At 41.5% G+C, this 21,621-nt stretch overlaps 2 protein-coding genes across 2 annotated transcripts in view; one reads left to right on the top strand and one right to left on the bottom strand.

The window, feature by feature from the left end:
* arhgap17b (Rho GTPase activating protein 17b) overlaps positions 1–3,787 on the top strand; it is a 45,811-nt gene extending 42,024 nt beyond the window's left edge. The window contains exon 21 of the mRNA XM_074696057.1: positions 1,859–3,787. Coding sequence (XP_074552158.1) covers positions 1,859–2,013 — 155 coding nt within the window. The 3' untranslated portion in view covers positions 2,014–3,787. The remainder of the gene's footprint in view (positions 1–1,858) is intronic.
* Positions 3,788–4,957: 1,170 nt separating this feature from the next.
* slc5a11 (solute carrier family 5 member 11) lies at positions 4,958–20,859 on the bottom strand. The gene is made up of 15 exons (XM_074696058.1): positions 20,719–20,859; positions 18,434–18,505; positions 16,424–16,528; positions 16,258–16,317; positions 16,045–16,149; positions 15,834–15,939; positions 15,639–15,719; positions 15,344–15,549; positions 11,647–11,782; positions 11,408–11,515; positions 11,151–11,301; positions 8,777–8,945; positions 8,429–8,644; positions 5,352–5,523; positions 4,958–5,270 (listed from the first exon to the last, which is right to left on the bottom strand). The coding sequence occupies exons 1-15, from the start codon at positions 20,857–20,859 to the stop codon at positions 5,041–5,043; spliced, it is 2,058 nt and encodes a 685-aa protein (XP_074552159.1). The 3' UTR covers positions 4,958–5,040.
* Positions 20,860–21,621: the final 762 nt, after the last annotated feature.

Raw genomic sequence — 21,621 nt, 5'->3', positions numbered from 1 at the left:
GTAGAAAGTGTCATGTACTACCAACCCCTCCCTGGAAAACCGGTAACTTTCATAAAGGTGGTCATCCCAAAAAGAGAGTGGGTCGGGCTCCGATGTCCACGGGATCCTCTAAAACGGGCAAGCCATTTTTTGTGAGGGCTCATTGGTCAGTGGGCGGGGTTTTTAAAGTCCGCGAGTTCAATCTGGAACCTAACCTGCCCTGGAGCAGGTTAGCCGTTCAGCGTATGTTGCCATGGAGACTCGCCTCGCTGAGGAGTGATCCCGTGTCGTAGAACAGGGAATCCGAAACCTATCCTCAAAGCTACCTCGCTAGGCAGTAATCCTGCTTCGTAGAACAGGGCCCTGGTCGTGGCCGCAGGAGGAAAATTGATGACAAATCAAAGAGACGGATAATATGAATGGTAACAAACGAGCCCAGAAAAACTTCAGATCGCAGCATCCGTCGTTGTTTGAACCAAAGTGGACTTCATGGGACACGACCAAGGAGGACACCATTGTTAAAAACAAATCATAAAAAAGCCAGACTGGAATTTGCCAAACTACATGTTGACAAGCCACAAAGCTTCTGGGAAAATGTCCTATGGGCAGATGAGACAAAAATGGAACTTTTTGCCAATGTACATCAGCTCTTTGTTCACATAGTTATACTTTATTCCAGACCCTTAGGTCCATATAAATACAACAAATAGTTGAAAATAATAAACAAAAGAAATTAAAAAAGGAAATTACAATTTATATGTTGGCAGCAATTTAAAACACAAAGAGACATTTGTACCAATGTTTCCAATAGCAGGATGTGAACCTTGTGTCGCTCATTGTGAGCTGAGTAAGTGACATTATTATTCCATTGTATGAATCAACCAGACGACCTATGAATTTGTGCATATAGTTTCGAAGAACAGCATAAAATGTGGGCACATTGTTATAAACAAACATGTGACTTGCACTCGACCATCGAGGTAATTTAAGAAATATTCTGAAAGCATCATTATAGGCTACTTGTAGCTTTTTCATTTTAGCTTTACTGTAGTTGCACCATAAATGAGCAGTGTACAGTTGAGTACAGTAAGCTCTAAATCTGGCACAGGGTGTCTTGAATCTGTGCAGGGTACAATGAAATCTCAAAGACTATCAAGGGGTTCTAGAGAGAAATGTGCTGTGCTGGCCAGTGTCAGAAAGCTTGGTCTCAGTCGCAGGTCATGGGTCTTGCAAAAGGACAATGACCAAAAACACACAGCTTAAAACACCCAAGAATGGCTGAGAGGAAAACATTGGGCGTGGGCCAAAATACCTGCTGAAAGGTGCAGAAGTCTAATCGAGAGTGACAGGAATCGTTTGATTGCAGTGATTGCCTCAAAAGGTTCAAATAAATATTAAGTTAAGGGTACCATCATTTAGTCCAGGTCTGTTTCATGAGTTTATTTTTTCAAATAATTCTGTTGAAGCATGGTTGAAAGCAATGTCTGACTTTTATTGGTTAAATTTTATAGATTTTTTTATTATTACTTTTGTCAGATTCAAGTTATTTTTCTGACCACTCTGAATTTTTCTTTCATTTTTTCATTTTTCATTTTTCTCTTTCATTAAATGAAGGGTACCAATAATTTTGTCCATGTGTGTATAAAGACACAATGTTGTATTGACAGATTAACACACCAAGGATAGTCTGCCTCCACCTTTAAAACTCAACTGAAGCATCCAGTTTCAGAAATATTCAACACACAGATCAATCCTTGGCGTCTTTCTGAGTGTGTAAAGGTGTGTGTGTGTGTGTGTGTGTGTGTACCCCTAAGTTTGGAACAAAGCATGCATGAGTCTCTAAACTATCTTTTTTTGCCCCCCTGACTGTCCTGCACAGATGGAGCCCTGGTCCTGAAGGGGGTCAGTCGAGCCCTCATCCCAGAGGTGATTGAGGACCAACAAGACGAGAGCTCTGCTGGTCAAGAGCCCGCCACCGCCACCACGGCCCCGCCCCCTAACCCTGATATCAACACAGAGAGCACCGCGCTGTGAAAAAAAAAGAGGGATCATATAAACCCTCTTCCCCTCAGCTGGTCCAAGAAACAGATTTGAATGTTAAGAATCAAACATCAGCGAGGTAACTCCAGCTCTTCACTCTGAACTCACGACGCTAGGCTGCTGTCAGGAGAAGAAATGCTACATCCCTCCGTTTTGCTTCAGTATAACCACACACACAGGCTGAAATTCAAACTTCAGGAGTGTAACAGACTCATCATGCTGTTGATAATAAAGGTTTAAAGCTTTAAAGTATTTGGGGGCAGGAATCTGCAAACATGGTCCCAGCACCAAGAGTCAGAGGATCATATTTTATCCAGCAGCACAGATGTGTTGACATATTTTTAGTTCTTCTCCCCGATTTTCTTTGTATCAGCTGGCTCAATGTGATGCTCAGCAGGGTTGGCTTTTCTACGGTGGCTGGTAGGTGTCAGCCAATTTGCAAAAGCAACAACACAAATGCAAGAGCAAAAACAGGAATACAAAAGCTACAACATGAGGAAAGTTAAGAAATAATTGTTTTCTTTTTTACCTTCTACTTCGATAAATAAAGCTTCAATGCTTACCTTATTGATCCATAAAGCTAAATATAAGATGACGTATTTTTCCAGTAAATAAAGACATACAAGTACTATGAAGGGTATCACCCCTATGAAGCTTAATTTATAATAGTTAAGAAAGATCATCATTTACTTACTTTTGCAACATTGAGTTCTGGCGTTTGTATTTGTGTTGTAGCTTTTGCAAATTGTTGGACACCCACCAGCCACCGTACTTCTCAGATGTTACCACACACTTCAGGGTAACACTTTACTTTAGCAGTCTGCAAATTTCATCACACGTAGGTAATAATTAGACAAAGATTTTTCTTATTTCTTTAAAAGTAGCTCATAACTTCTTTAAAAAAATGACCAAATTTATTGTCGCAAGTCAGTTTCTTGAAAAAATTACTCCAGATTCCAAAGTAAGAAGGTGACAATTAGCAAATAATTTATTTGAAATTAAATCACAGCCCACCACAACATTTTTTTAGAAGTATCCCAGCGTTTCTGCTATTCCCATAGAAGCAGCTGATAAATAGCTGCTTAGTTCTTGAACACAGGGTTAGGTTCATTGTTTCCTCTGATAACTACTTTTGAAATGTTAAGTGAATAATTCAGTTTCTCACATATTCAGGTGAGTAGCAGGAGTTTGAGTATATCGGGCTATAGAACAACATTAGCTGTGTGGTCAGTTTGCATTCCAGCTGTAACTGATGTTAGCTAGCCGAGCGTACTTCATGGAGGTATAAAAAGACGTAGCTAGCTACTGTCAAACTTAACATTAACTAGAAAAATAGGACCTACCTTGTATATTGAACTGACCACAGCCCTCTCCAGTTCTGCATCAGTATCATGACGTTTCCGCCTTAAGTTGTGTTGGATGCAGAAACGTCTGACACTCATTGCAGAGCTACTGTGGACACCCATCTCCTGCAATGTCTCTGAAATGTCTGTGTGGGTCTCACCAGCTTCAAACAACTGCTTAATAACATCGGCGTATTGTTCTAGTGCAGCCTTAGTTATATGTCACTCACTGTATATCGCCTTCTCTATCTCTGTTATCAGGTTTCAAGATCTGTGCGGTTAAAGACTGGCCTCCCTGAGAAAAAAGTCAATAACTTCAGGGTCACAACACATCAAAAATGATACAAACCAAAAACTAATTGAACAAAAATCCCATGATAATTCCATTCTCTCATATTCTATTTTTAACTTCAAAACAAAATCAAAACAGGGAAAAATAGGCCGTTATTTGTATTCCGATTTTTGATTTGAAAACAAGAAATGAAATAAGTCGTTATCTGTTTTCTGATTTTGGATTCTAAAACTGATCTGGAATGAACGAATGATACACTGATAGCAGTTGATCGTTAGCTATTTGTTATTTAATTTCACCAACTTCTTTAGTACCCAGTTTGTTGATGTGCATGATTTAGATCACATGCAAAATGATAAACCTTTATGATTTGGTCTGTAATGTTTTACATGATACAACTGAAGGCTTCAGATGTGATATTCACCAAGAGTGGGGTTGTAAGTTGGCCTTACCTGATTGTGGTAGACACTGTAAGTACAGGCGCACTGCAAAACACAATCTGACCAGAAGTCATGTGCTAATTTTCACCAAAATCTCATGAAATTTAAGGGGTAATTTCAAAGAAATAAGAAAAAACTTTGTCTGATTATTACCTAAGTGTGATGAAATTACAGACCTCTAAAGAAAAGTGTTTCCCACTTCAGCATCACACTGCTTGTGCACATTTAGAGGACCAAAGAAATCCAACAAGACCAAAGAATTAAGTAAAGATGAAGAGCTGCCAGGTCTTTATTATTATTATTATTATTATAAATCTTAATGACCAAATATTTTAAGAGTGCAATATTGAAATGCAATCATCTAACACAGCAGACACGCTGTTTTCAGGAAGTTTCCCTTTTAGTAATCCAGGTAGAATTTCTTCTTTTCCAAACTTTTATAATTAAAAGGGATTTTTCTAAGAATTTGATTTTTATAAATACTTTATCACTTAAATTATCACTCCCACTTGAGCTACCAGCTTCAACCAAATACAGACAAATAATGATTATTTCTTATATTGTATATTGTTTTTGCTACAGCTGACAATCTTCACCATGTTTGGGTGTTTTTCAGCTCTCTGATTGTTTATTTTTTAATTTCTTTTTATCATTTTTATGTTGGCTTCTCTGCACAAAATGCACCGTACAATGCATCATTACTCTTAATAATTAAAGATTGTTCAACATTTTCAACAATTTGTCTGCTGTTTTCTATCTTTCTTAAATTTATTTTCTAGGAGCAAATATTATGCTAATTAAGAATTCTTCCAATAAACATGGATGAAAACAAAGATTGTTTTTTATTGTGTCAGTGAAGAAAATTAAGACAGAAAATAAGCCGGATGTAATATTTTTAACTTAACATAAATCACCACTTTCATCCCGTGTGTCTCACAGCCTGCCATCAGGCCCAGTAACCAATAATAAAGCAGATTGCAGCTAAACAAACGAGGAGGTTGACGTTCACGATGAGTCTCAGAGTTGGGTTTTCCTCCAGAGAGCTGATAGTCTGTTGAGGTACCAAAGGGCTCTCAGGATTATCAACCTTTTTCCCTCTCTCCATCCCACACAGCCAGTAGAGGGCGCGCATCAGCCTGGACTGGCTCTGGATGCTGGATGTGGAGGATGAGGAGTCTGTAGAGGAAGCAGAGGGAGTGTTTGCATTTCAGGTGATACCATCACTGATGGAGAGGTGTAACAGTGAGGAAGACTCACCTTTCCTGTGGTGACAGGCTTTCCCATTGCTGCTCTCCTGCTCTTTATCTGTAACGCTCGACTCGTTTGGCTGAGTAGTTATCACCTCTGTCTTTGTGCTCTGCTCCACTGAGAAGACCTCCTCTTTGGGCTTCACCGGGTCAAACCTTGTGAACCAGGTGAGGCGACTTACCTGCAAAACAAAAGACATCATGCAAAAATCATAATGAAGACCAGGGACTGAGGTGAGATTTCTCCTTTTAGACCAGTGATTCCCAACCTGTGGACCATGGCCCCCTGGTGGGCCGCAAAGGTATTTCATGTGGGCCGCAGAAAAAATTTCAAAATAAAATGATTAATTTGGTGGGGGTGTAGTTTTATAAAAATAAAATTTAAAAAGTGCGGTGTGTCATCATCCAGAGTTATACGATAAGACGTGTGTACTCTACAGAGACTGGAAAAAAAAGGAGCAGGCTTGGGTGAAAGCCGCTGAGGAGACGGGTTTTGAAGGTAAGTTCTGTAAATATTCGTTTCCAGCTGGATTTGTCTGCACGGGCCATCACTGAGTCCGACTGTGATTTCCTCAGTGGAGTTTTGTTGTAAAACATGGAAGAGCCTGATAGAGAGGAGGAAGAGAAGGGCAGGGGCAGAGCCAGGGAAAAGATGGAAGTTCTCTGTGGTCCTCTCTTTCCTCGACCCCTTCATTATCCCCAGGGAGACCTCAGGGAACATGGGTCAAGGGGTCGAGGATGAGGTCGCAGGGAACAGCCAGGCAGGGCCAGTGGAGGTGGATTACCAGGTAGAGGCAGCAGGCCCCTCAGGGATTGAGTTTAGAGGTTTGTTGAGAGATGAATATGCGCACACATAAAGCGTCAGTGTGTCGCCCCTCAGCTTGTCAAAATAGTCCAACGTCCAGCCTCGGGCGTTTGCGCAGCGTGTTGCAGGCGTGACGCCAATTTGCGTTTGGTGTGGCTGCAGCATAAGACGTGACAAGCAAATGAGAAAGAAGAATTTAAAGGGCAACTCCGGTTTTTTGACACCTGGACTTTATTTATAGGTGTGTGCATGCTTATATACTCACTCAGACAAACATCGTGCAGCTCAGAGTCCTTCAGAAGTTATTTAGATCCAGCTGATTTTAGCCGCACTTAGCGGGGGCCACGGCAAGGGAGCTTCAGCGCGGGACATAATCTCTGCAAAATCGCTCATTTCGGCTATATTTTTTCATCCATCGCCAGTGTTACCATAAAGTCAGCTCATCTACTGTCTTCAGGTGGGTCAGCTGACCCAGCGCTGACCTGGTAAACAAACTTTTCTGATGTCGAAGAGTCGGACTACGACTTCGAGTTTGACAGTTGTCCTTACCGGTTTGAGCCTGAGTACACGGACGAGGAGCTCCATGAAAGAAGGATGCAGAGGGAGAGAGACGAAGAGCTGGCTCGAGAACAACAAACAGGAGCATGTTCACGACTCAATGCAAACTGGTTCTGCGCTTGTGGACAGTGTTCGCCAATGGCAACAGAAGAGGAGCTGACTTCATGATAACACTGGATGAAAAAATTTAGCCGAAATGAGCGATTTTGCAGAGATTATGTCCCGCGCTGAAGCTCCCTTGCCGTGGCCCCCGCTAAGTGTGGCTAAAATCGGTTGGATCTAAATAACTTCTGAAGGACTCCGAGCTGCACGATGTTTGTCTGAGTGAGTATATGAGCATGCACACACCTAGTACCTAATACACCTAATAAGGTCCAAGTGTCAAAAAAAAAACGGAGCTGCCCTTTAAGTTGTTTTTGGCTGGACCACATTCATTGCATTAAATAGTTCATAATTTTATGTACGATCATCAATTAAAAAAATTGCTCTGAGATAGCATTACATGGACTCCGTATTTATAGGGTCGGAGGTGGGCTGCGAAAATTTTGGAGACTTAAAAGTGGACCCTGAGTTTAAAAAGGTTGGGAATCACTGTCTTAGACTATTGGGGCTGTATCAGGTCATATTGAGCTGAAATTCTTAAGCGTGAAAAACAGCAAAAATAATCTTCAGTACATTTCTGTTTGACATCACAGAGGTGAAAAAAAAAAGAAAAAAAAATTGAATCATGTTGAATCATTGTTATTTTGACTCATGATGTTCTAGTCTCCTGAAAGCTATCCCCCCCCACTGAATAAAGAACTTAAGACAATGAGTAATTAAAATATAATTAGGATTAAATACAACAATAGTGTATGATGAAGGAAAATGTACTAAGTACTAATGTGTCACACTAATGTAACTAATTCACATATTATCTCTTGTAATATGTCATCTTAAGCCCACAGTTTTATTACAGGTAAATAAATTGTGCACACAAGACACAAACCGTCACCTTTGCAGGAGTTCAGGGGTTATGCAAACACAAGTTTCCTCCTCTTTTTTTAATCATTTAAAAGTAAGGTTCCACAGTTTTTTGAGGTTTTTTTTTTTTGTGTGTGTGTGTGTGTGTGTGTGTGTGTGTGTGTGTGTGTGTGTGTGTGTGTGTGTGTGTGTGTGTGTGTGTGTGTGTGTGTGTGTGTGTTAGTTTCCTACAATTCTTTGATCACTGAGATATCACAGTGATACCTCCACTCAGCTTGTTTTATTCCTCAAACTGTCCAAACCCTGTAACGTGAAGAACTGAAAAGTGGAAGTGACACAATATGCGACAGTTGGATGATGAGTGAACAGAGGAAATGTCTTAATATTTGCAGTTTTTTGTCAGTTAAAGCACAGACAAGCAACAGGAAACAGAGAAAAAGTGTCAAATACTCAGTTGATTGTGTGGTAGCTACATGGAAATAATTTTACATTCTATTCCTCTTTTTTGTCTCATCATTGGTTCATATAATGCCAATTAGAAAAGGTTGGAAATTGATATGAGCGACATTTTCTTTAAGAGACATCTTTGTGTGGTGTCATCATTCTTAACTTCATGGGTTGAGGAAGAATGAAAAAATGATTTGGCTCGGCATAAAAAACTCAGGATGTTATAGTTCTAGTTTCTGAACCAGTGACCTGAGAGGAGTTATTCTGGTCAAACTTTGATTCTGACTGATTGAGCGTTCTGATTGATTCCTCACCTGTTCTGGTTTGGGCTCCTCTGTGGCCAGGCTGACCACCAACACCACGATCAGGGTGATAAAGGACAGCAGCGTGGAGAAGTAAAGGTAATGGACATACTTCAACACTCCTGGCCTGTCGTCTTCCTCAAAACACAGGGGCGCAGGGTAAATGAAGTCCAACGTCATGCGGCTGCAGCCGATAATGAGGCCGATCACCAGACCCCAGAACGCACCCTGAGGAAGGAGGAGGGGGGAGCAGATAAGCATCATCCCAACTTTAACTATCCTATCACTTACTTTTCTTATCTTGGAATCAAAAACATTCCTGATAAGTGAAATGGTTTGTTTTTTGTTTTACTGCCCAACCTTCTCATTAGTCCTCTTCCAAAAGCAGCCCATGAGGAAGATGATGGAGACTGGAGGTTGGAGGTAGGTGCTGATAGACTGGATGTAGATGAAGAGCTGTCCACCCTGACTGGCCTGGACGATAGGAATCCACAGCACTGACGCTACAACCAGAACAAGTACGAACACCCTGCACAGCAAAGAGAGAAAACTTTATTCGTGGGTTTGTGTCCATGGTTGTGTGAGGCCTGGAAAAAACTTATTCTGAAACAATCATTTCCTAAGGATGAAGTGTGCAGTTTTTTTTTCTTGTTTTTTTTTTTTTTTTTTTTTTTTTTAACAAAATACATTTTTTTATTTATTTGAAAAGGGACAATGTCCCTCAATTGACAATTGTACAAATGCAAATTTAGCAAAGTTTGCCAAAAAGGCTAATTTTCATTGGCAGTCCCTTTGCCAGGTATCAATTGTCAACATAGAGAAAGTAAGACAATGTCTTTTAGGATATGGTTAAAAAAAATCAGGATAGGAGCAGATTAATGAAGAATAGATGAATGAATAAATTGATAAATAAAAAAACAATGACAACAACAGCAATAATTATAATAATGATAATAAATAACAGCAATGGTAACAGACAATACAGTACAAGATCACCATGGCGTTCTTGCTTCTCAGAGGCCAGTTCTCAAATTTAGTCTAAACACAGAAATCTTGATGCTATATTTGATCAGTCCATGTACCTCGATTACCACATAAAGCAGTTTTCCCAGTCATGTTTCTTTTGTTTGCGAAACATTTCTAAACTCAAGTCTGTTGTATCTCATTCTGGACCAGAAACTATTATTCTGGCCTTTGTTTCATCCCGGCTGGATTATCGAAGTTCATTTTTCACCGACTTCAAGTAGTCCAGAGTGCTGCTGCAAAGCTCCTAAGTCTAGACAGACCACTCGCATCGCACCGATTTTAGCTTCCCTACATTGGCTTTCAGTCACTGGGAGAATAAATTTCAAGGTTTTTGCCCTTGTGTACAGAGTTCTCCATGGTCAGGCTCCTGATAACATTGCTGACCTGCTCTACCGCTGCCTCACCAGCAAGGGCGCGGTCACACTGGCCATCCAAACCGTGCCCGGTGTAAGCACGATTGCCCTCCCCACAGAGCTGTTCCCCAGCTGGAGGGTGCAGCCAACGGTCACACTACCCCTATATGAACAAGACTTTAGTGGGTATCACACACACGCATGGCCCGTCTACGTCATCGTGAAGCGTATGTTTACATGAAGTGCGATCTCATTAGAGTCAGCACAATGAGACAAAGACAACACTGCTACGACTTTAGAGACTTTTGGACTTATAGTAAGTCGTTTTCACCCGACACAGCCCTCTAACACCCCGCTTCGTTTAAATTGATTGTCGAGAGATGCGCTCGCGGTGATCATACGTCAAGGATCACACGCGCTGTCCGCGTGCTTATGCTCGTGCATGAAGTAAACAGTGCCGAAGCCCAACTCCCCTAAGCTGTTTAAATTTTAAAAACGTTTTATGACACATTTATTCAATCAGGCCTTTGACTTCACCTGTACAAATTAATGTTTAATTTTTTAATTGTTTGTAGTCCTCGCTGTTTGACAACATTAAAATGTTTTTTGTATGTGTTGTTATGATCTTATTTTTTATTTTATATTCTCTGTGAAGCACTTTGTGACTCTGTTATATGAAAGATGCTATACTAAATAAAATTTGCTTACTTACTTACTGAAAGGAGCAATACGATGGTGATGTTTTAATTGATGGGTATAGATTTCTATTGGCGTGATGCTCTGAATGAGTACACACACTGATCAAATGTTGTTTACCTGAAGGGAATTGTGCAGCCCTTCTAGCTGCACTTCTTGTTCTTGTATTTGTGTTTATTTTTAGAAAAGATAAAGCCTGACAGAGGAGGAGGAGGAGGAGGAGGAGCTAAGCTGTATATGACCCAATAAACTAATCAGACGTTTTGATATTTGATGAGCTTTTCCCAGTAAGCAAACTGTGTTTCTTTAGGATATGGCAGTGATGAAGGCTGAATGGCTTCTTATCTAAGGTTTTTATTGCTAGCTTACATAAAGATTCCTGTGGTTTAAGTAACGGTGAGGCTGGAAGTAGACAAGCTTATCAGACAGAAGGCAATATAAGAGGGGATCATAGTGAGTAAGTAGACCTTCACTGCAGCTAATGTTGGGTTCTGGTGAACCTGAAATTTGCAAGGCTGAACTTGACTTTACAGACTTTTTATGTGGTTTTTGAAGCAAGTTTTTGAGTAAATATGAAGAAAAAAATACTGTATCATCAGCATACATTACAATATCACATTGTAACATTTATTCTATTTTTTGAGAGGTAAGGTCCATACCTGCCCACAACCATCAGCTCCCACTCTGAAGCATTGGCCCTGAAACTCTTCCACAGATCCATGGTGAAAATGGTGCTGGCGCTGTTAAAGATGGAGGTCAGTGAGGACATGAGGGCGGCGATCATTACCGCCATCATCAAACCTCTCAGCCCTGGTGGAGGAAACACACCACAAAAGAATGAGGTGTTTTAAAAGAAGCAGAAGTACAGAGTTAAATGAAGGGAAGAAAATGTGGTGTTAAGAGGAAAGTGTCCCACCCATAGGCAGCAGCTCCATCACCAGCCTGGCATAGGCTGTGTCAGTACAGCCCACTGGGTTTCCACAGATCTGCTCACACAGCTCAGGGTCGACACACGCCACATCATCTGCAGGATATCAAACTCAGTTTCTCAGCATGACTGAATACAACCAGTCCCTCCAGTGTTAAAAAACTAAAGAAACTCTTTGATGGCAGTTAACCTTTTTAATGAGCATGCTCTACTGCATTAATACACACCTGTGAAAAGTATCCTGCTGATCATGCCAGGCAGCATGATCATAAAAAACGGCAGAAACTTCAGATAAGCAGCCATGAGTGAGCCCCCTTTGGCATGAGTCAGGTTCTTTGCAGCCAAGGATCGCTGCACGATCACCTGCAGAGAATCACAGCAGTGAGCTCCTATCAGTGGCTGGTTAACGAGTGATTAAAATTCACAGAAGAACATCAGTACATTTAAGTCGTTGGTGGCTTATAAAATGTGAGCCAGAATAGATAACAGCAGTATGTTTTATTTAATTATCACCAAGGCGTCTGTCAGGTATCAAAGGGTAAAGGTATCATATAAAGAATTTGCAGGGATGCTCTTTGAGATGTTCTGTTATCTTGGAAGTGCTTCTTTTTGTGGAAGTGCAGCTCTTACGGTTGTGGCACAAGGTCCTTAGAAGTACCCTACTCTTCGCTGGTATTATTTTTGCATTAGACATCACCGAATAATTATAATATTGGAGATTTTTTCGTCTTTCTTTTTTTAAAAATCTTTTTAGTTCTCTTTGTATTTGTAGCCTGTCGTACTTTTTATGTCTCAGTTGTTGGCCACTGACTCTTAACTGGTTGTGTTCGCTGTGACGTTTTTACTTTTTTTTTTTTTTGCTCCTGAGTGTGTCCAGGGATCCTCCATGCAGGGCCGCAGGAACTAGGGTGGGTGCTGCAGCACCCCCTAGCGAAATGAAGCTCAAACTCCTATTATTTGGAATGAAGTTGCTTAAATTAATATATTTTAATAAACTAATTAATTTTTTTTCCACTGGTGTATTCATTAAATGAAATTCAATATGCTCAGAACTAGGAAATAACTTAAACTGAATTCATCCAAATTTTTGCCAAGGGTGATGCGCGTCCCTGCTGCTCGCTGCTGCTCGCTGCTCATGCATGAATGTTGGTGGGAACTATAGAGGCTGACTGCACCTTCAGCTTTGAATGTTGGGAGATGTGTTTATAGGAGCCAATTCCCCATGCAGCACAGTACAGGAGGTTGCCTCACATCTCTTCAACATGCAGCCCCAAATTTCAAGAAGTGGAGAATCTGATAAAACTTTGCATGTGCCTACCCATCTTTGTTGCTTCTTCAGAGAGAATTTTTTCAACTTTGAGACGCATGTCCCAAAAGAGACAGGCAAACCTGACCTTGAACCATGTGCACAGAGACGTTGTCATTCTGTTATTTTTATACTGCAGCCAAGCAATTCGTATTTATGTATGCATCATGCATACATAAATGTTGATAGTCAGCATCAGTGACTTTAGGACTGGCACAGCGCATGTGTTTATGTATGCATGCCCGCCTGTGCTCCCCCCACCCCTGGCTTCTCAGCAGCACCCCCTGCTGAAAATGTGTTCCCGCGACTATGCTTACGTGTGACCATGGTTGCATTGTTTACACATAAGATTTCACCTTTTGGCAGCCAGTAGCATATCGATGCTAACCGGTGCTGGGCCTGGTGTTCTCTAGGAGCTGAGGGGAATGGGGTGAGGACGACATGCTGGTGAAATAACTCTAATAAGATGGACGAGCTAGTTGTGCTAACCCATCACCCGAGGGAATACCAGGGCAGAGTATGCTATTCACAGACATGGATGACAGAGCTAACACTGTTCACAAATAGGATACAGAAGAGAGAGGCTAAACAGACTGCTAAAGAAGCTCAGTCCCAGACCCTGTGGAGGTGGAGGCTGATTGACTGGAGAATTATGGACAAGCTGACGTCTCTGATGGACATTTTCTTTCTAGTTGATTCTTATTATATTATTATGCTACTTATATATTCTTGGATGTTTTGCTCTATATACTTTCCTGTAATGCAGCTTTGACTCTGGATTTCCCTCCAGCGATTCAAAGTACATTCTATTCTATTCTTCTAGCACTGCTGACTTTTTTTTTTTTTTTACTAAAACCCTTTTTCAATACAGCATGATGAACAGTATATTTTCTCAAAGCTCCACTGATGAACTTGTGTTTTCTGTACATTTAGTTCTCGTTGTCAAAGGTGTACATCTTATCTCCTGTCAGTCTTACCCTGTACATGTGATCATACATAAATAGTCTGTATGTTGCTGATACCTTTTGAGCGCCTGCTAAGAGGGCATGATAACCCCTGATCAGCCTGGTCTCAGAGACACACACACACACACACATACACAAGCAAACAAACAAAAACCTGATCAGCAGACTTTAAAGATCTTATTTTCTTTGCTTTGATTTTTTTAAAGATAGGGTTTGAAAATAATAAAACGTCAATTTTTACAGGAACAATCCTGCTTAATCATCTCCTATGGGCCTCTATTCATGTGTGTCAGTGTCTGTGTCTGCCTCAACCCCTTCCTCTGTCTGTATGTTGACGTTTTTGTTGTATCAGGACATTTCTGGGCAGAGAGTAGGCGTGATTGTCTCAGCCAATCACAGCGCCCAGTGTTCAAGTGACTTTGCGTGTTGATGATGGCAGTGTGGGAAGCCAAGTGAAGCAGCTACGATAGGGGACGAAGCATAGAGGAAGAAAAACACAACCAAAGTGAAACAAAACACAAAATATATGAAGCTTTTTCCTACATGTAAGTGAAGCTTGGCTCGACTTTCACTCGCTGTCAGGAACTTGGAGGGCAGCACATGAAGAGGGGCAATGTAAGCTAGCTTTCTGCTAACCAGGTATGTGTGAAATACCTGTGATTAGCTTGTGCTAACATGCTAAGTCAAGTCTCTCCTACATAGAAACACAATGCTACAGGTGGTTGTTGGGCTGGTGAGTGTGTTCATGTAGTCTCGGTCGGAGGCTGTGGGTGTGCGCTGCAGCTGGCCCTGAGCCAAGGAGGAAGAGCCTAGTTTGAATGTTTTGTTTCCCAGTGGCGTGGCGTGGGGATTTTTTTTTAAGAAGCCAAGTGAGACAAAGCCTCTAATCTGTATTTTTTTGGGGGAGTGGGGTACATAAAAGACTTTGTTGCAGTTTGTATATCGCTATTTCATGTAACGGAATGACCTGTTAGAGTGCCCAGAGAGCACTCATTTTACTTACTTTGAACAACCACACACGCCCTTTCACTCTCCCACCCTCAGTCACTCATTCACACACGTACATTGTCCATTTGACTTATCTTAAACATCGTATTAATTTATTCAACTGCCCGCTCAAATGCACAACCGGCTGCTTCGTGCACACTGCTAATGTGCTAATTTCCCTGATTTCATTCAGTGGCTTGATGATGATGATGATGATACTGTGATTTGATTGGTTTGAGGCCAAAGACGGAGAGGCTTCTCTTGACACAGTCTTGGCCAATCACAGGTGAGCAGTGTCATGACTGTAGCCTCATCTGATTGGTTTATCCTTCTTTTTTTTTTCACCAAGGGACGCCAACTCAACTTGGCTTCCTTGCAGACAACAGTGTGCAATATTGTATTTTCACCACGCATTCGCCACATAACATTTAGGAGGGCGCTGTTTTACACATCGTAAAATGCTTAATAAATAGAGAAAGAGATGATAGTGATGAAACACAGAAGAATTATCGAAACTGTTAAAAAGGAGGGTTTTCATTAAAACACAGCTGCAGTCTGAAAAAAGAGAGGAAGCATGGCTTCCCTTGGCCTCCGGGAGAAAACGCCACTGGTGTTTACTGACAAGAAACATGAATACCTGCAAACATTGTTTTTTTTCCACGTTACCTGATCAGAACACCAGTACCACATGGAGGGAATGGACATGCCAATGATGATCCCAGGCCAGGGCAGGTCAGAGTCCACCGGGTCCCTAAAGAGGTGGAAGGAGTCCGCTCGAGGGATACCGCAGGTGGAGTTTGGCACACGTACCGAAGGTATAGCCTCAAAGTATCCCTCCATCAGAGCGTTCCAGCCGCCGACTTTTGCAAAACCTCAACAAAGAACACAAGCATCAGATTAACTGGACTACAAACTGCTGGTGATGAGAGGGTGTCATGTTCAGGTGTCACATCTGACTTACTGAAGCCCATGAGGGTGAGAGATCCAGCCACCATGATGAATGTTTGAGCAGCATCTGTGTAGATGACAGCAGCCAGACCACCTGGGGAAAACAAAACCAGAGACTAACAGGAGGATTAAACACAGCGCTCCTATCTCTGAGCTACTGAAGTGTCATTCTCTTCAGGTGAGGAAGGGCGGAAGGGAGGAAGGTCACCTGCTACAGTGTAGATAGCAGTGACTGACAGCAGCAGAATCACAGCCAGGTAGATGTTCCATTTTAAAGCCAGCTGAATGAAGAGTGCACCTGCATACATGTCCACCTACGATACATATGACACATGTAAAAAAAAAAAAAAAAAAAAATTCAAAACACACATACCTGGCCTGACTTGGTGTGAGAGAATGGTAGCAGGTACGTGTCTTACTGATATCTTTGTGAAGATGTAGATGAATAAGCAGAGGACGGTTATAAATAACTGAGTTCTTCTGCCGCCAAACCGCTTCTGCAAATATTCTGGCATGGTTGTGACCTGGAAGAAAAACAAGAAGATGATTCAGCATTCAGGGATGAATGAGCTGAATCAGGCAGGTGCACATGTCTGATATATTTTGATATATTTCAGGTGTAGAAGCTTTACCCCAGAGGCGATGTAGATGGGTAAGAAGAGCCATCCAAGAAGCAGCACCATCAGCATACCCTGGAATACAAGACAACACACTCACACACCAAAATATACTTTTTTTTCCCTTAAAAATTCAACTTTGTCTTTGTGAGAAAGTATAAAGGAAGACACAGGTTCTTACATTCCACTCATATGCAATGGCTCCAATTCCTGCAGCAGCTCCTGACCCTGCCAGGCCGATGAAATGTCCACTGCCGATGTTACTGGCAAACAGTGAAGCACCCACCTTAACACAGACCAAACCATGAGATCAAGTTAATTCTTTCCCATCATCCTGCTCTATCCACTGTTCTGTTCTCTCCAGTTAAAGATGCCATGAGGACGATCTGTTTTACCTCGCCACCTTGTGGCCCGGAGTCTTAAACACACTGTTGTGAATTAATTTCAGCGATGTGTGTTTATTTTGGGAATGGAGATTGGTTCAAAACAAATTTTCTTTATTCAATACAACTTTTTACTGGATACAATGCGCCAAAGTAAGGTATTTACTGTTACATAGCACTAAGGTGTGAAATGTGACATCAGGCAAATGTTGTAGTAGCTGCTATATGTAGCGTTATCGTCTGCCCAGTGCCCTGATGAATCTGTAGGCTAGGTCAGTTTGTAAGTAGTTTAGAAGCCGTCAATATTTAGCGCAGCTGGCAGCCTGGTGCTCTAAGACATGTACATAACGTGTAGCTAACGTTAGTAAATCCTGGTTATGTCCTGCCAGTCATCTACCAAGCAGAGCTAACGTAACCTCACTCTTCATTTTATTGATAGACTCTCAAGTTTGAACAGACCACTGCAGAATAACTGCTGACTGTGGGTTGGAATGAACATTATCACAAACAGATTAGCCCTTTTACCCATTAGCTTGTGCTCTATCACTCTCCTGTTTATCTTTCTTCCGCTCTTCTGTCCTTTTTCTGTCTGACAGTTAGACTCAGTGTCCACCATCACTACAAAACTAATCACAGAATTAACCACTACTAAACTTTGTCAGCGGTTGTGGTGTTGTTGTAGAGACTTAGATGTGACGTCAATCAATCCAGTCCTACTTGACCCGATTGGAGAGCTAAGAAGTAGTATTTTAAAATAACCAGTATCTTGTAATATTGGTGCTGATAATCTCATTCTAAAGTGTGGATTATGATCAGGCATATATCTAGAAGGGAGACTTCTTCAAGATCATTTAGAAACTCCTCAAAGCAGTGGCGTTTTCACCCGGAGGCCAAGGGAAGCCATACTTCCTCTCTTTTTTCAGACTGTATCTGTGTTTTAATGAAAATACTCCTTTCTAACAGTTTCGATAATTCTTCTGTGTTTCGTCACTGTCATCTCTTCCTTATTTATCTCCTCTACTTATTGAGCATTTTACGATGTGTAAAACAGCGCCCTCCTAAATGTTATGCTGTGAATGAGTGGTGATAATATGATACTGCACACTGTTGCCTGCAAGGAGGCCAAGCCGAGTTGGCGTCCCCTGGTGAAAAAAAAAAGAAGAATGATTAACCAATCACATGAGGCTGCGGTCACGACACTGCTCACCTGTGATTGGCCAAGACTGTGTCAAGGGAAGCCACCCTGTCTTTGGCCTCAAACCAATCAAATCACAGTATCATCCTCATCATCAAGCCACTGAATCAAATCAGGGAGGTTAGCACATTAGCAGTGTGAAGAAGCGGCCGGTTGTGCGTTTGAGTGGGCGGTTGAGTAAATTAATACGATATTTAAGATAAGTCAAGAGGACAATGTACGTGTGTGAACGAGTTACTGAGGGTGGGAGAGTGAAAGGGTGTGTGTCGTTGTTCAAAGTAAGTAAAATGAGCGCTCTCTGGGCGCTCTAACAGGTCATTCCATTACATGAAATAGCGATATACAAACTGCAGCATAGTCTTTTATGTACCACACTCCCTAAAAATCATACAGATTAGAGGCTTTGTCTCACTTGGCTTCCTCAAAAAAAATCCCCACGCCACGTCACTGCCTCAAAGTCCCTTTAAGTAAAAGAAATGACTTCAGTAAAATAAGTAAATAATTTTAAATAAGTAAACAACTACTAACAAGACACCAGACCTACTTTTTGTTCAAAGAGGGTGAGAAACCAAGCATAAGCTAAAAATTTGTCCCAACTTGATGTTTTACTCACCGGCCACCAAGTCATGCTCTTCCCAGCCAGGAAGTATCCATCCACCGTGCTGCGCTTTGTCCTGAACATGGACTAATGGAGGGATGAAAAATGTCAGATTCAGATGCAGGATTTTCCTTTTTTTAAAATTAACTTATTTTTCCTTTCTCGATTTAGTCAGGTTTGTTGACGGCTAAGCTACTGTCCAAGTTTCTGGTTCAAATAGAACAATCAAATCTTTCAATGAGGGGCTGTAAACTGAAAAACAAAACAGTTAAAGAAAAATGAGCCACAGAAAACTCTTTAGTAAGCAAATGAAGGGCTGTCTGTGAGCAATTCAAAATTGTTTTCTCTTATAGTGGTGAATAAAAGTCATATGCATATCTCGGCCATTAATGTAATTTTACCTTAATGGCTGTAGTAAAGGTTGTAAAAAGCTGTGCAAAAAATATCAATAAAATTGTAACTAAAAAACTTACCAAGGTAAAGCATTATTTTAATTTTATGCAGACTCTTACTCATTGGAGATGCTGGGGAATTTTCTGTCAATCCAGAATGTCTGAGACAAAATTTGCATAGAAGTATTTGCATCCAGAAAAATATCTAGGGTACACAGTGACAAACTGTTTCCTCCCAGCCCACAAAATGTGATATTTAATGACCAAACCTGTACTTAGTAGTGCTTGTGAATGTAAAATCCTGACCTGAAACAAGCTGTGTGAAATTTCTGGGATTTGCAGGCGTCAACAAGAAGAGAGAAGACTTAGTGGCTAGAGTTCATTTATCAAGGAAATGTGCCAGCTACACTCAGTAAAACTGTGCATGTGTGTGCTAGTCACTTCACTGCAGACTGCTTTTCCAACTTTGGACAGTACAACAGAGGGCTAGAGAATAGACTGGTCCTGAATCCAGACGCATTACCAACCATCCCCCAACAAACCTGTGACCCTGGAAATGTGAGTATTTTAAATGCTGTGTGCTGTGGAGCAGATGTAAGAGCTTTTCCTCAGCTCTTAGCTCTCTCTCCCCCCCCCCCCCCCCCCCCCCCCCCCGTCTCTGTGTTAGCTTCAGGATGCTAACTGTAGCAGTTAGCCTGTTGTTTTAGCCTGTAATGGTACGGTAAACAAGCTTCGCTGTTTTTTAAACATTGTGCACTCAGAGTTTGTGGCGCCACTCTCAGTGATGCAGAAGAGCTGGACGGTATCAGCGGTGGCTCATTTACATATGAAGGTCACGCCCACTAAATCAGAGTGTTCTGACCAGAGGGGCTATGAGAACCTTGAAACAATGCTGCTGTGCTTGATTTACTGGCTTTTTTGGCCCAAAACATGTTACTACCATTTCATGAAGACATCAATGATCCATATTAAACTGCAGAAAAGGAGCAGAATATGGAACCTTAAACAATGTGAACTGCTGAGCACAGCATTTCAACATATAGAAATCTGAATTTATCAATTATGGACAATGATTTAGAATAAATAGTGAACGATGGCACAAGTCAATCACTGATACATAAGAACTAGTCTATATTTTAGTCACCTGTAGGCTGGGTTATGCAGTTTACAGTTATCAGGGCACACTAAATTGTCTCCTTGGACTATCCAGCTGGTCATATCTTAAAGAGCTCATGTTGCATTATCATCCCTGTGGAATATTTCTCTCCCAAGTTGCTGGTCTGCTCGGGCCCAGAAGGTCTTTGAAAGCACCAAGGGAGGAAAAACCTGTACTGCTCCGGCTCTTCTCTTTTTTTAGGGTACTTGATCCCACTGTCAGTGTTAATGTTAGCATTGACCTTGAATTGCATGATCTTCTGTGACAGATGTTATCAGTTATGCCCCTGTTATCAACATCATCACAACCATAAAGGCTCATGATAAACCCATTAATTTTTACTGTTACAAATACCGTGACTAGTTAATTATCACACACGCTGTCCCTGCCAAAAGTACACACACTTCTACTGTAATTATTGACACTGCAGTGGCAGGACTGAGTGTGCTTTAGTCCTTTTTCCTCTGTCTGCTCATCTCTACCTGTTTTTAAAGTGTTCTGCTCATGGTGGCTTATTGTTGAGTCCTTGTAAATATATTACAGAGAAAGATCTAGACCTGCTTTTTTCATAAAGTGTGGTGAGATAGGATTTGAGAAGGATGGTGCTTTAAAAGATAAAACTTGATTTGAACACCATCAGGTATCAGACTGACACAGAAAATTAAAAACAGACTTTTTGTGTTTAAAGACTTTGACATTTTTTTTTTATTTTGCAAAAAGGGTTTGTAAAATTATTTCAGCACTGTACTTACCCAAAAGCCCACAGCCAGAATGAGCACAAAGTAGACAACCAGCACCACTATGTCCACATGAACCAGAGTAGCTGTGCCCCCTGTGGGGGGTGATGGAGAGGGGGGTGTGCCGGTCCTCTGTGGGCCGTATGTAGGATCCATTCTGTCCTCTGCTGTGCTGCTGGTAGACAGTGTGAAGCTTCCTTAAACAAAGCTCATGATAACTCGTAAGAAAAATCATTTCATGTCGTTTAATCATTTCTTCTCCCTCTGTCTCATGTGCTGCTGCTTGTCTCCGTCTGTGTTATCAATGTGGGCGTTCTCACAGCTCCAGGATCCCTGAACAGAACGCACACTTCCCTAACCTGTTTATCTTGTAGCCCTGCATGACACTACGACCTACTGGATTACCAGTTGAAATCCCACCATCCAAAGTCCAGCCCCGGCTGTCCAGGAATTTGTTTTCAAGCCTGAGCCTGCAAGATGCTTGACACTCTGACCTCTGGTCTGCATCTTGTCCAGCGAGGCCCTGGTTTTCAACATGTTAGCCTTCAGCTCAGCTGCTCAACTCCCAGATAGCTCCCGATAAGCTTCCCATTCCACTTTACCAACCTGTGTCTGATCCTATCTTCCTTGAGTCCTCTGAACTGGTTTTCAATAACAAATGCCACAGTTTACCTTGCTGGTCTTGTCATTTTAAATCTTTTTAAGGCCAGAAAGAAGAAGGTAGTTGACGTTAACTGTCTGACACCAGCAAATTTCCAGCTTAGCTGCCTGATGTCCTGTGGCTAAAGGGTGACCCAGCAAAATTCAGGATGAAATATTTCATGGTTTATTACACACTAAATTTAAATCTAAATTTTCTCCACTCAGAAATGAGATAAGCCCTTCTTGCAATCCAGGCCCCGGTGTTTCACAAACTTC

The sequence above is a fragment of the Halichoeres trimaculatus genome, unplaced genomic scaffold (assembly GCF_033239565.1).
Source record: "Halichoeres trimaculatus isolate MK-OKI-2021-1 unplaced genomic scaffold, fHalTri1.1 fHalTri1_scaffold_20, whole genome shotgun sequence".
Taxonomy (NCBI): domain Eukaryota; kingdom Metazoa; phylum Chordata; class Actinopteri; order Labriformes; family Labridae; genus Halichoeres; species Halichoeres trimaculatus.
Note: the sequence above shows the minus strand (reverse complement) of the source record. Positions and strands in the feature narration are given on the sequence as shown.

Bases quoted from the DNA above. Each gene is read 5' to 3' on its own strand.
- slc5a11 (XM_074696058.1), bottom strand. From the start codon at position 20,859: ATGGATCCTACATACGGCCCACAGAGGACCGGCACACCCCCCTCTCCA. The intron at 16,529-18,433 runs GTGAGTAAAACA...GTCTGTGTTAAG, and splicing joins AGAGCATGACTTGGTGGCCG to GTGGGTGCTTCACTGTTTGC. The intron at 16,150-16,257 runs GTAAAGCTTCTA...TTTTTCTTCCAG, and splicing joins CCATCTACATCGCCTCTGGG to GTCACAACCATGCCAGAATA.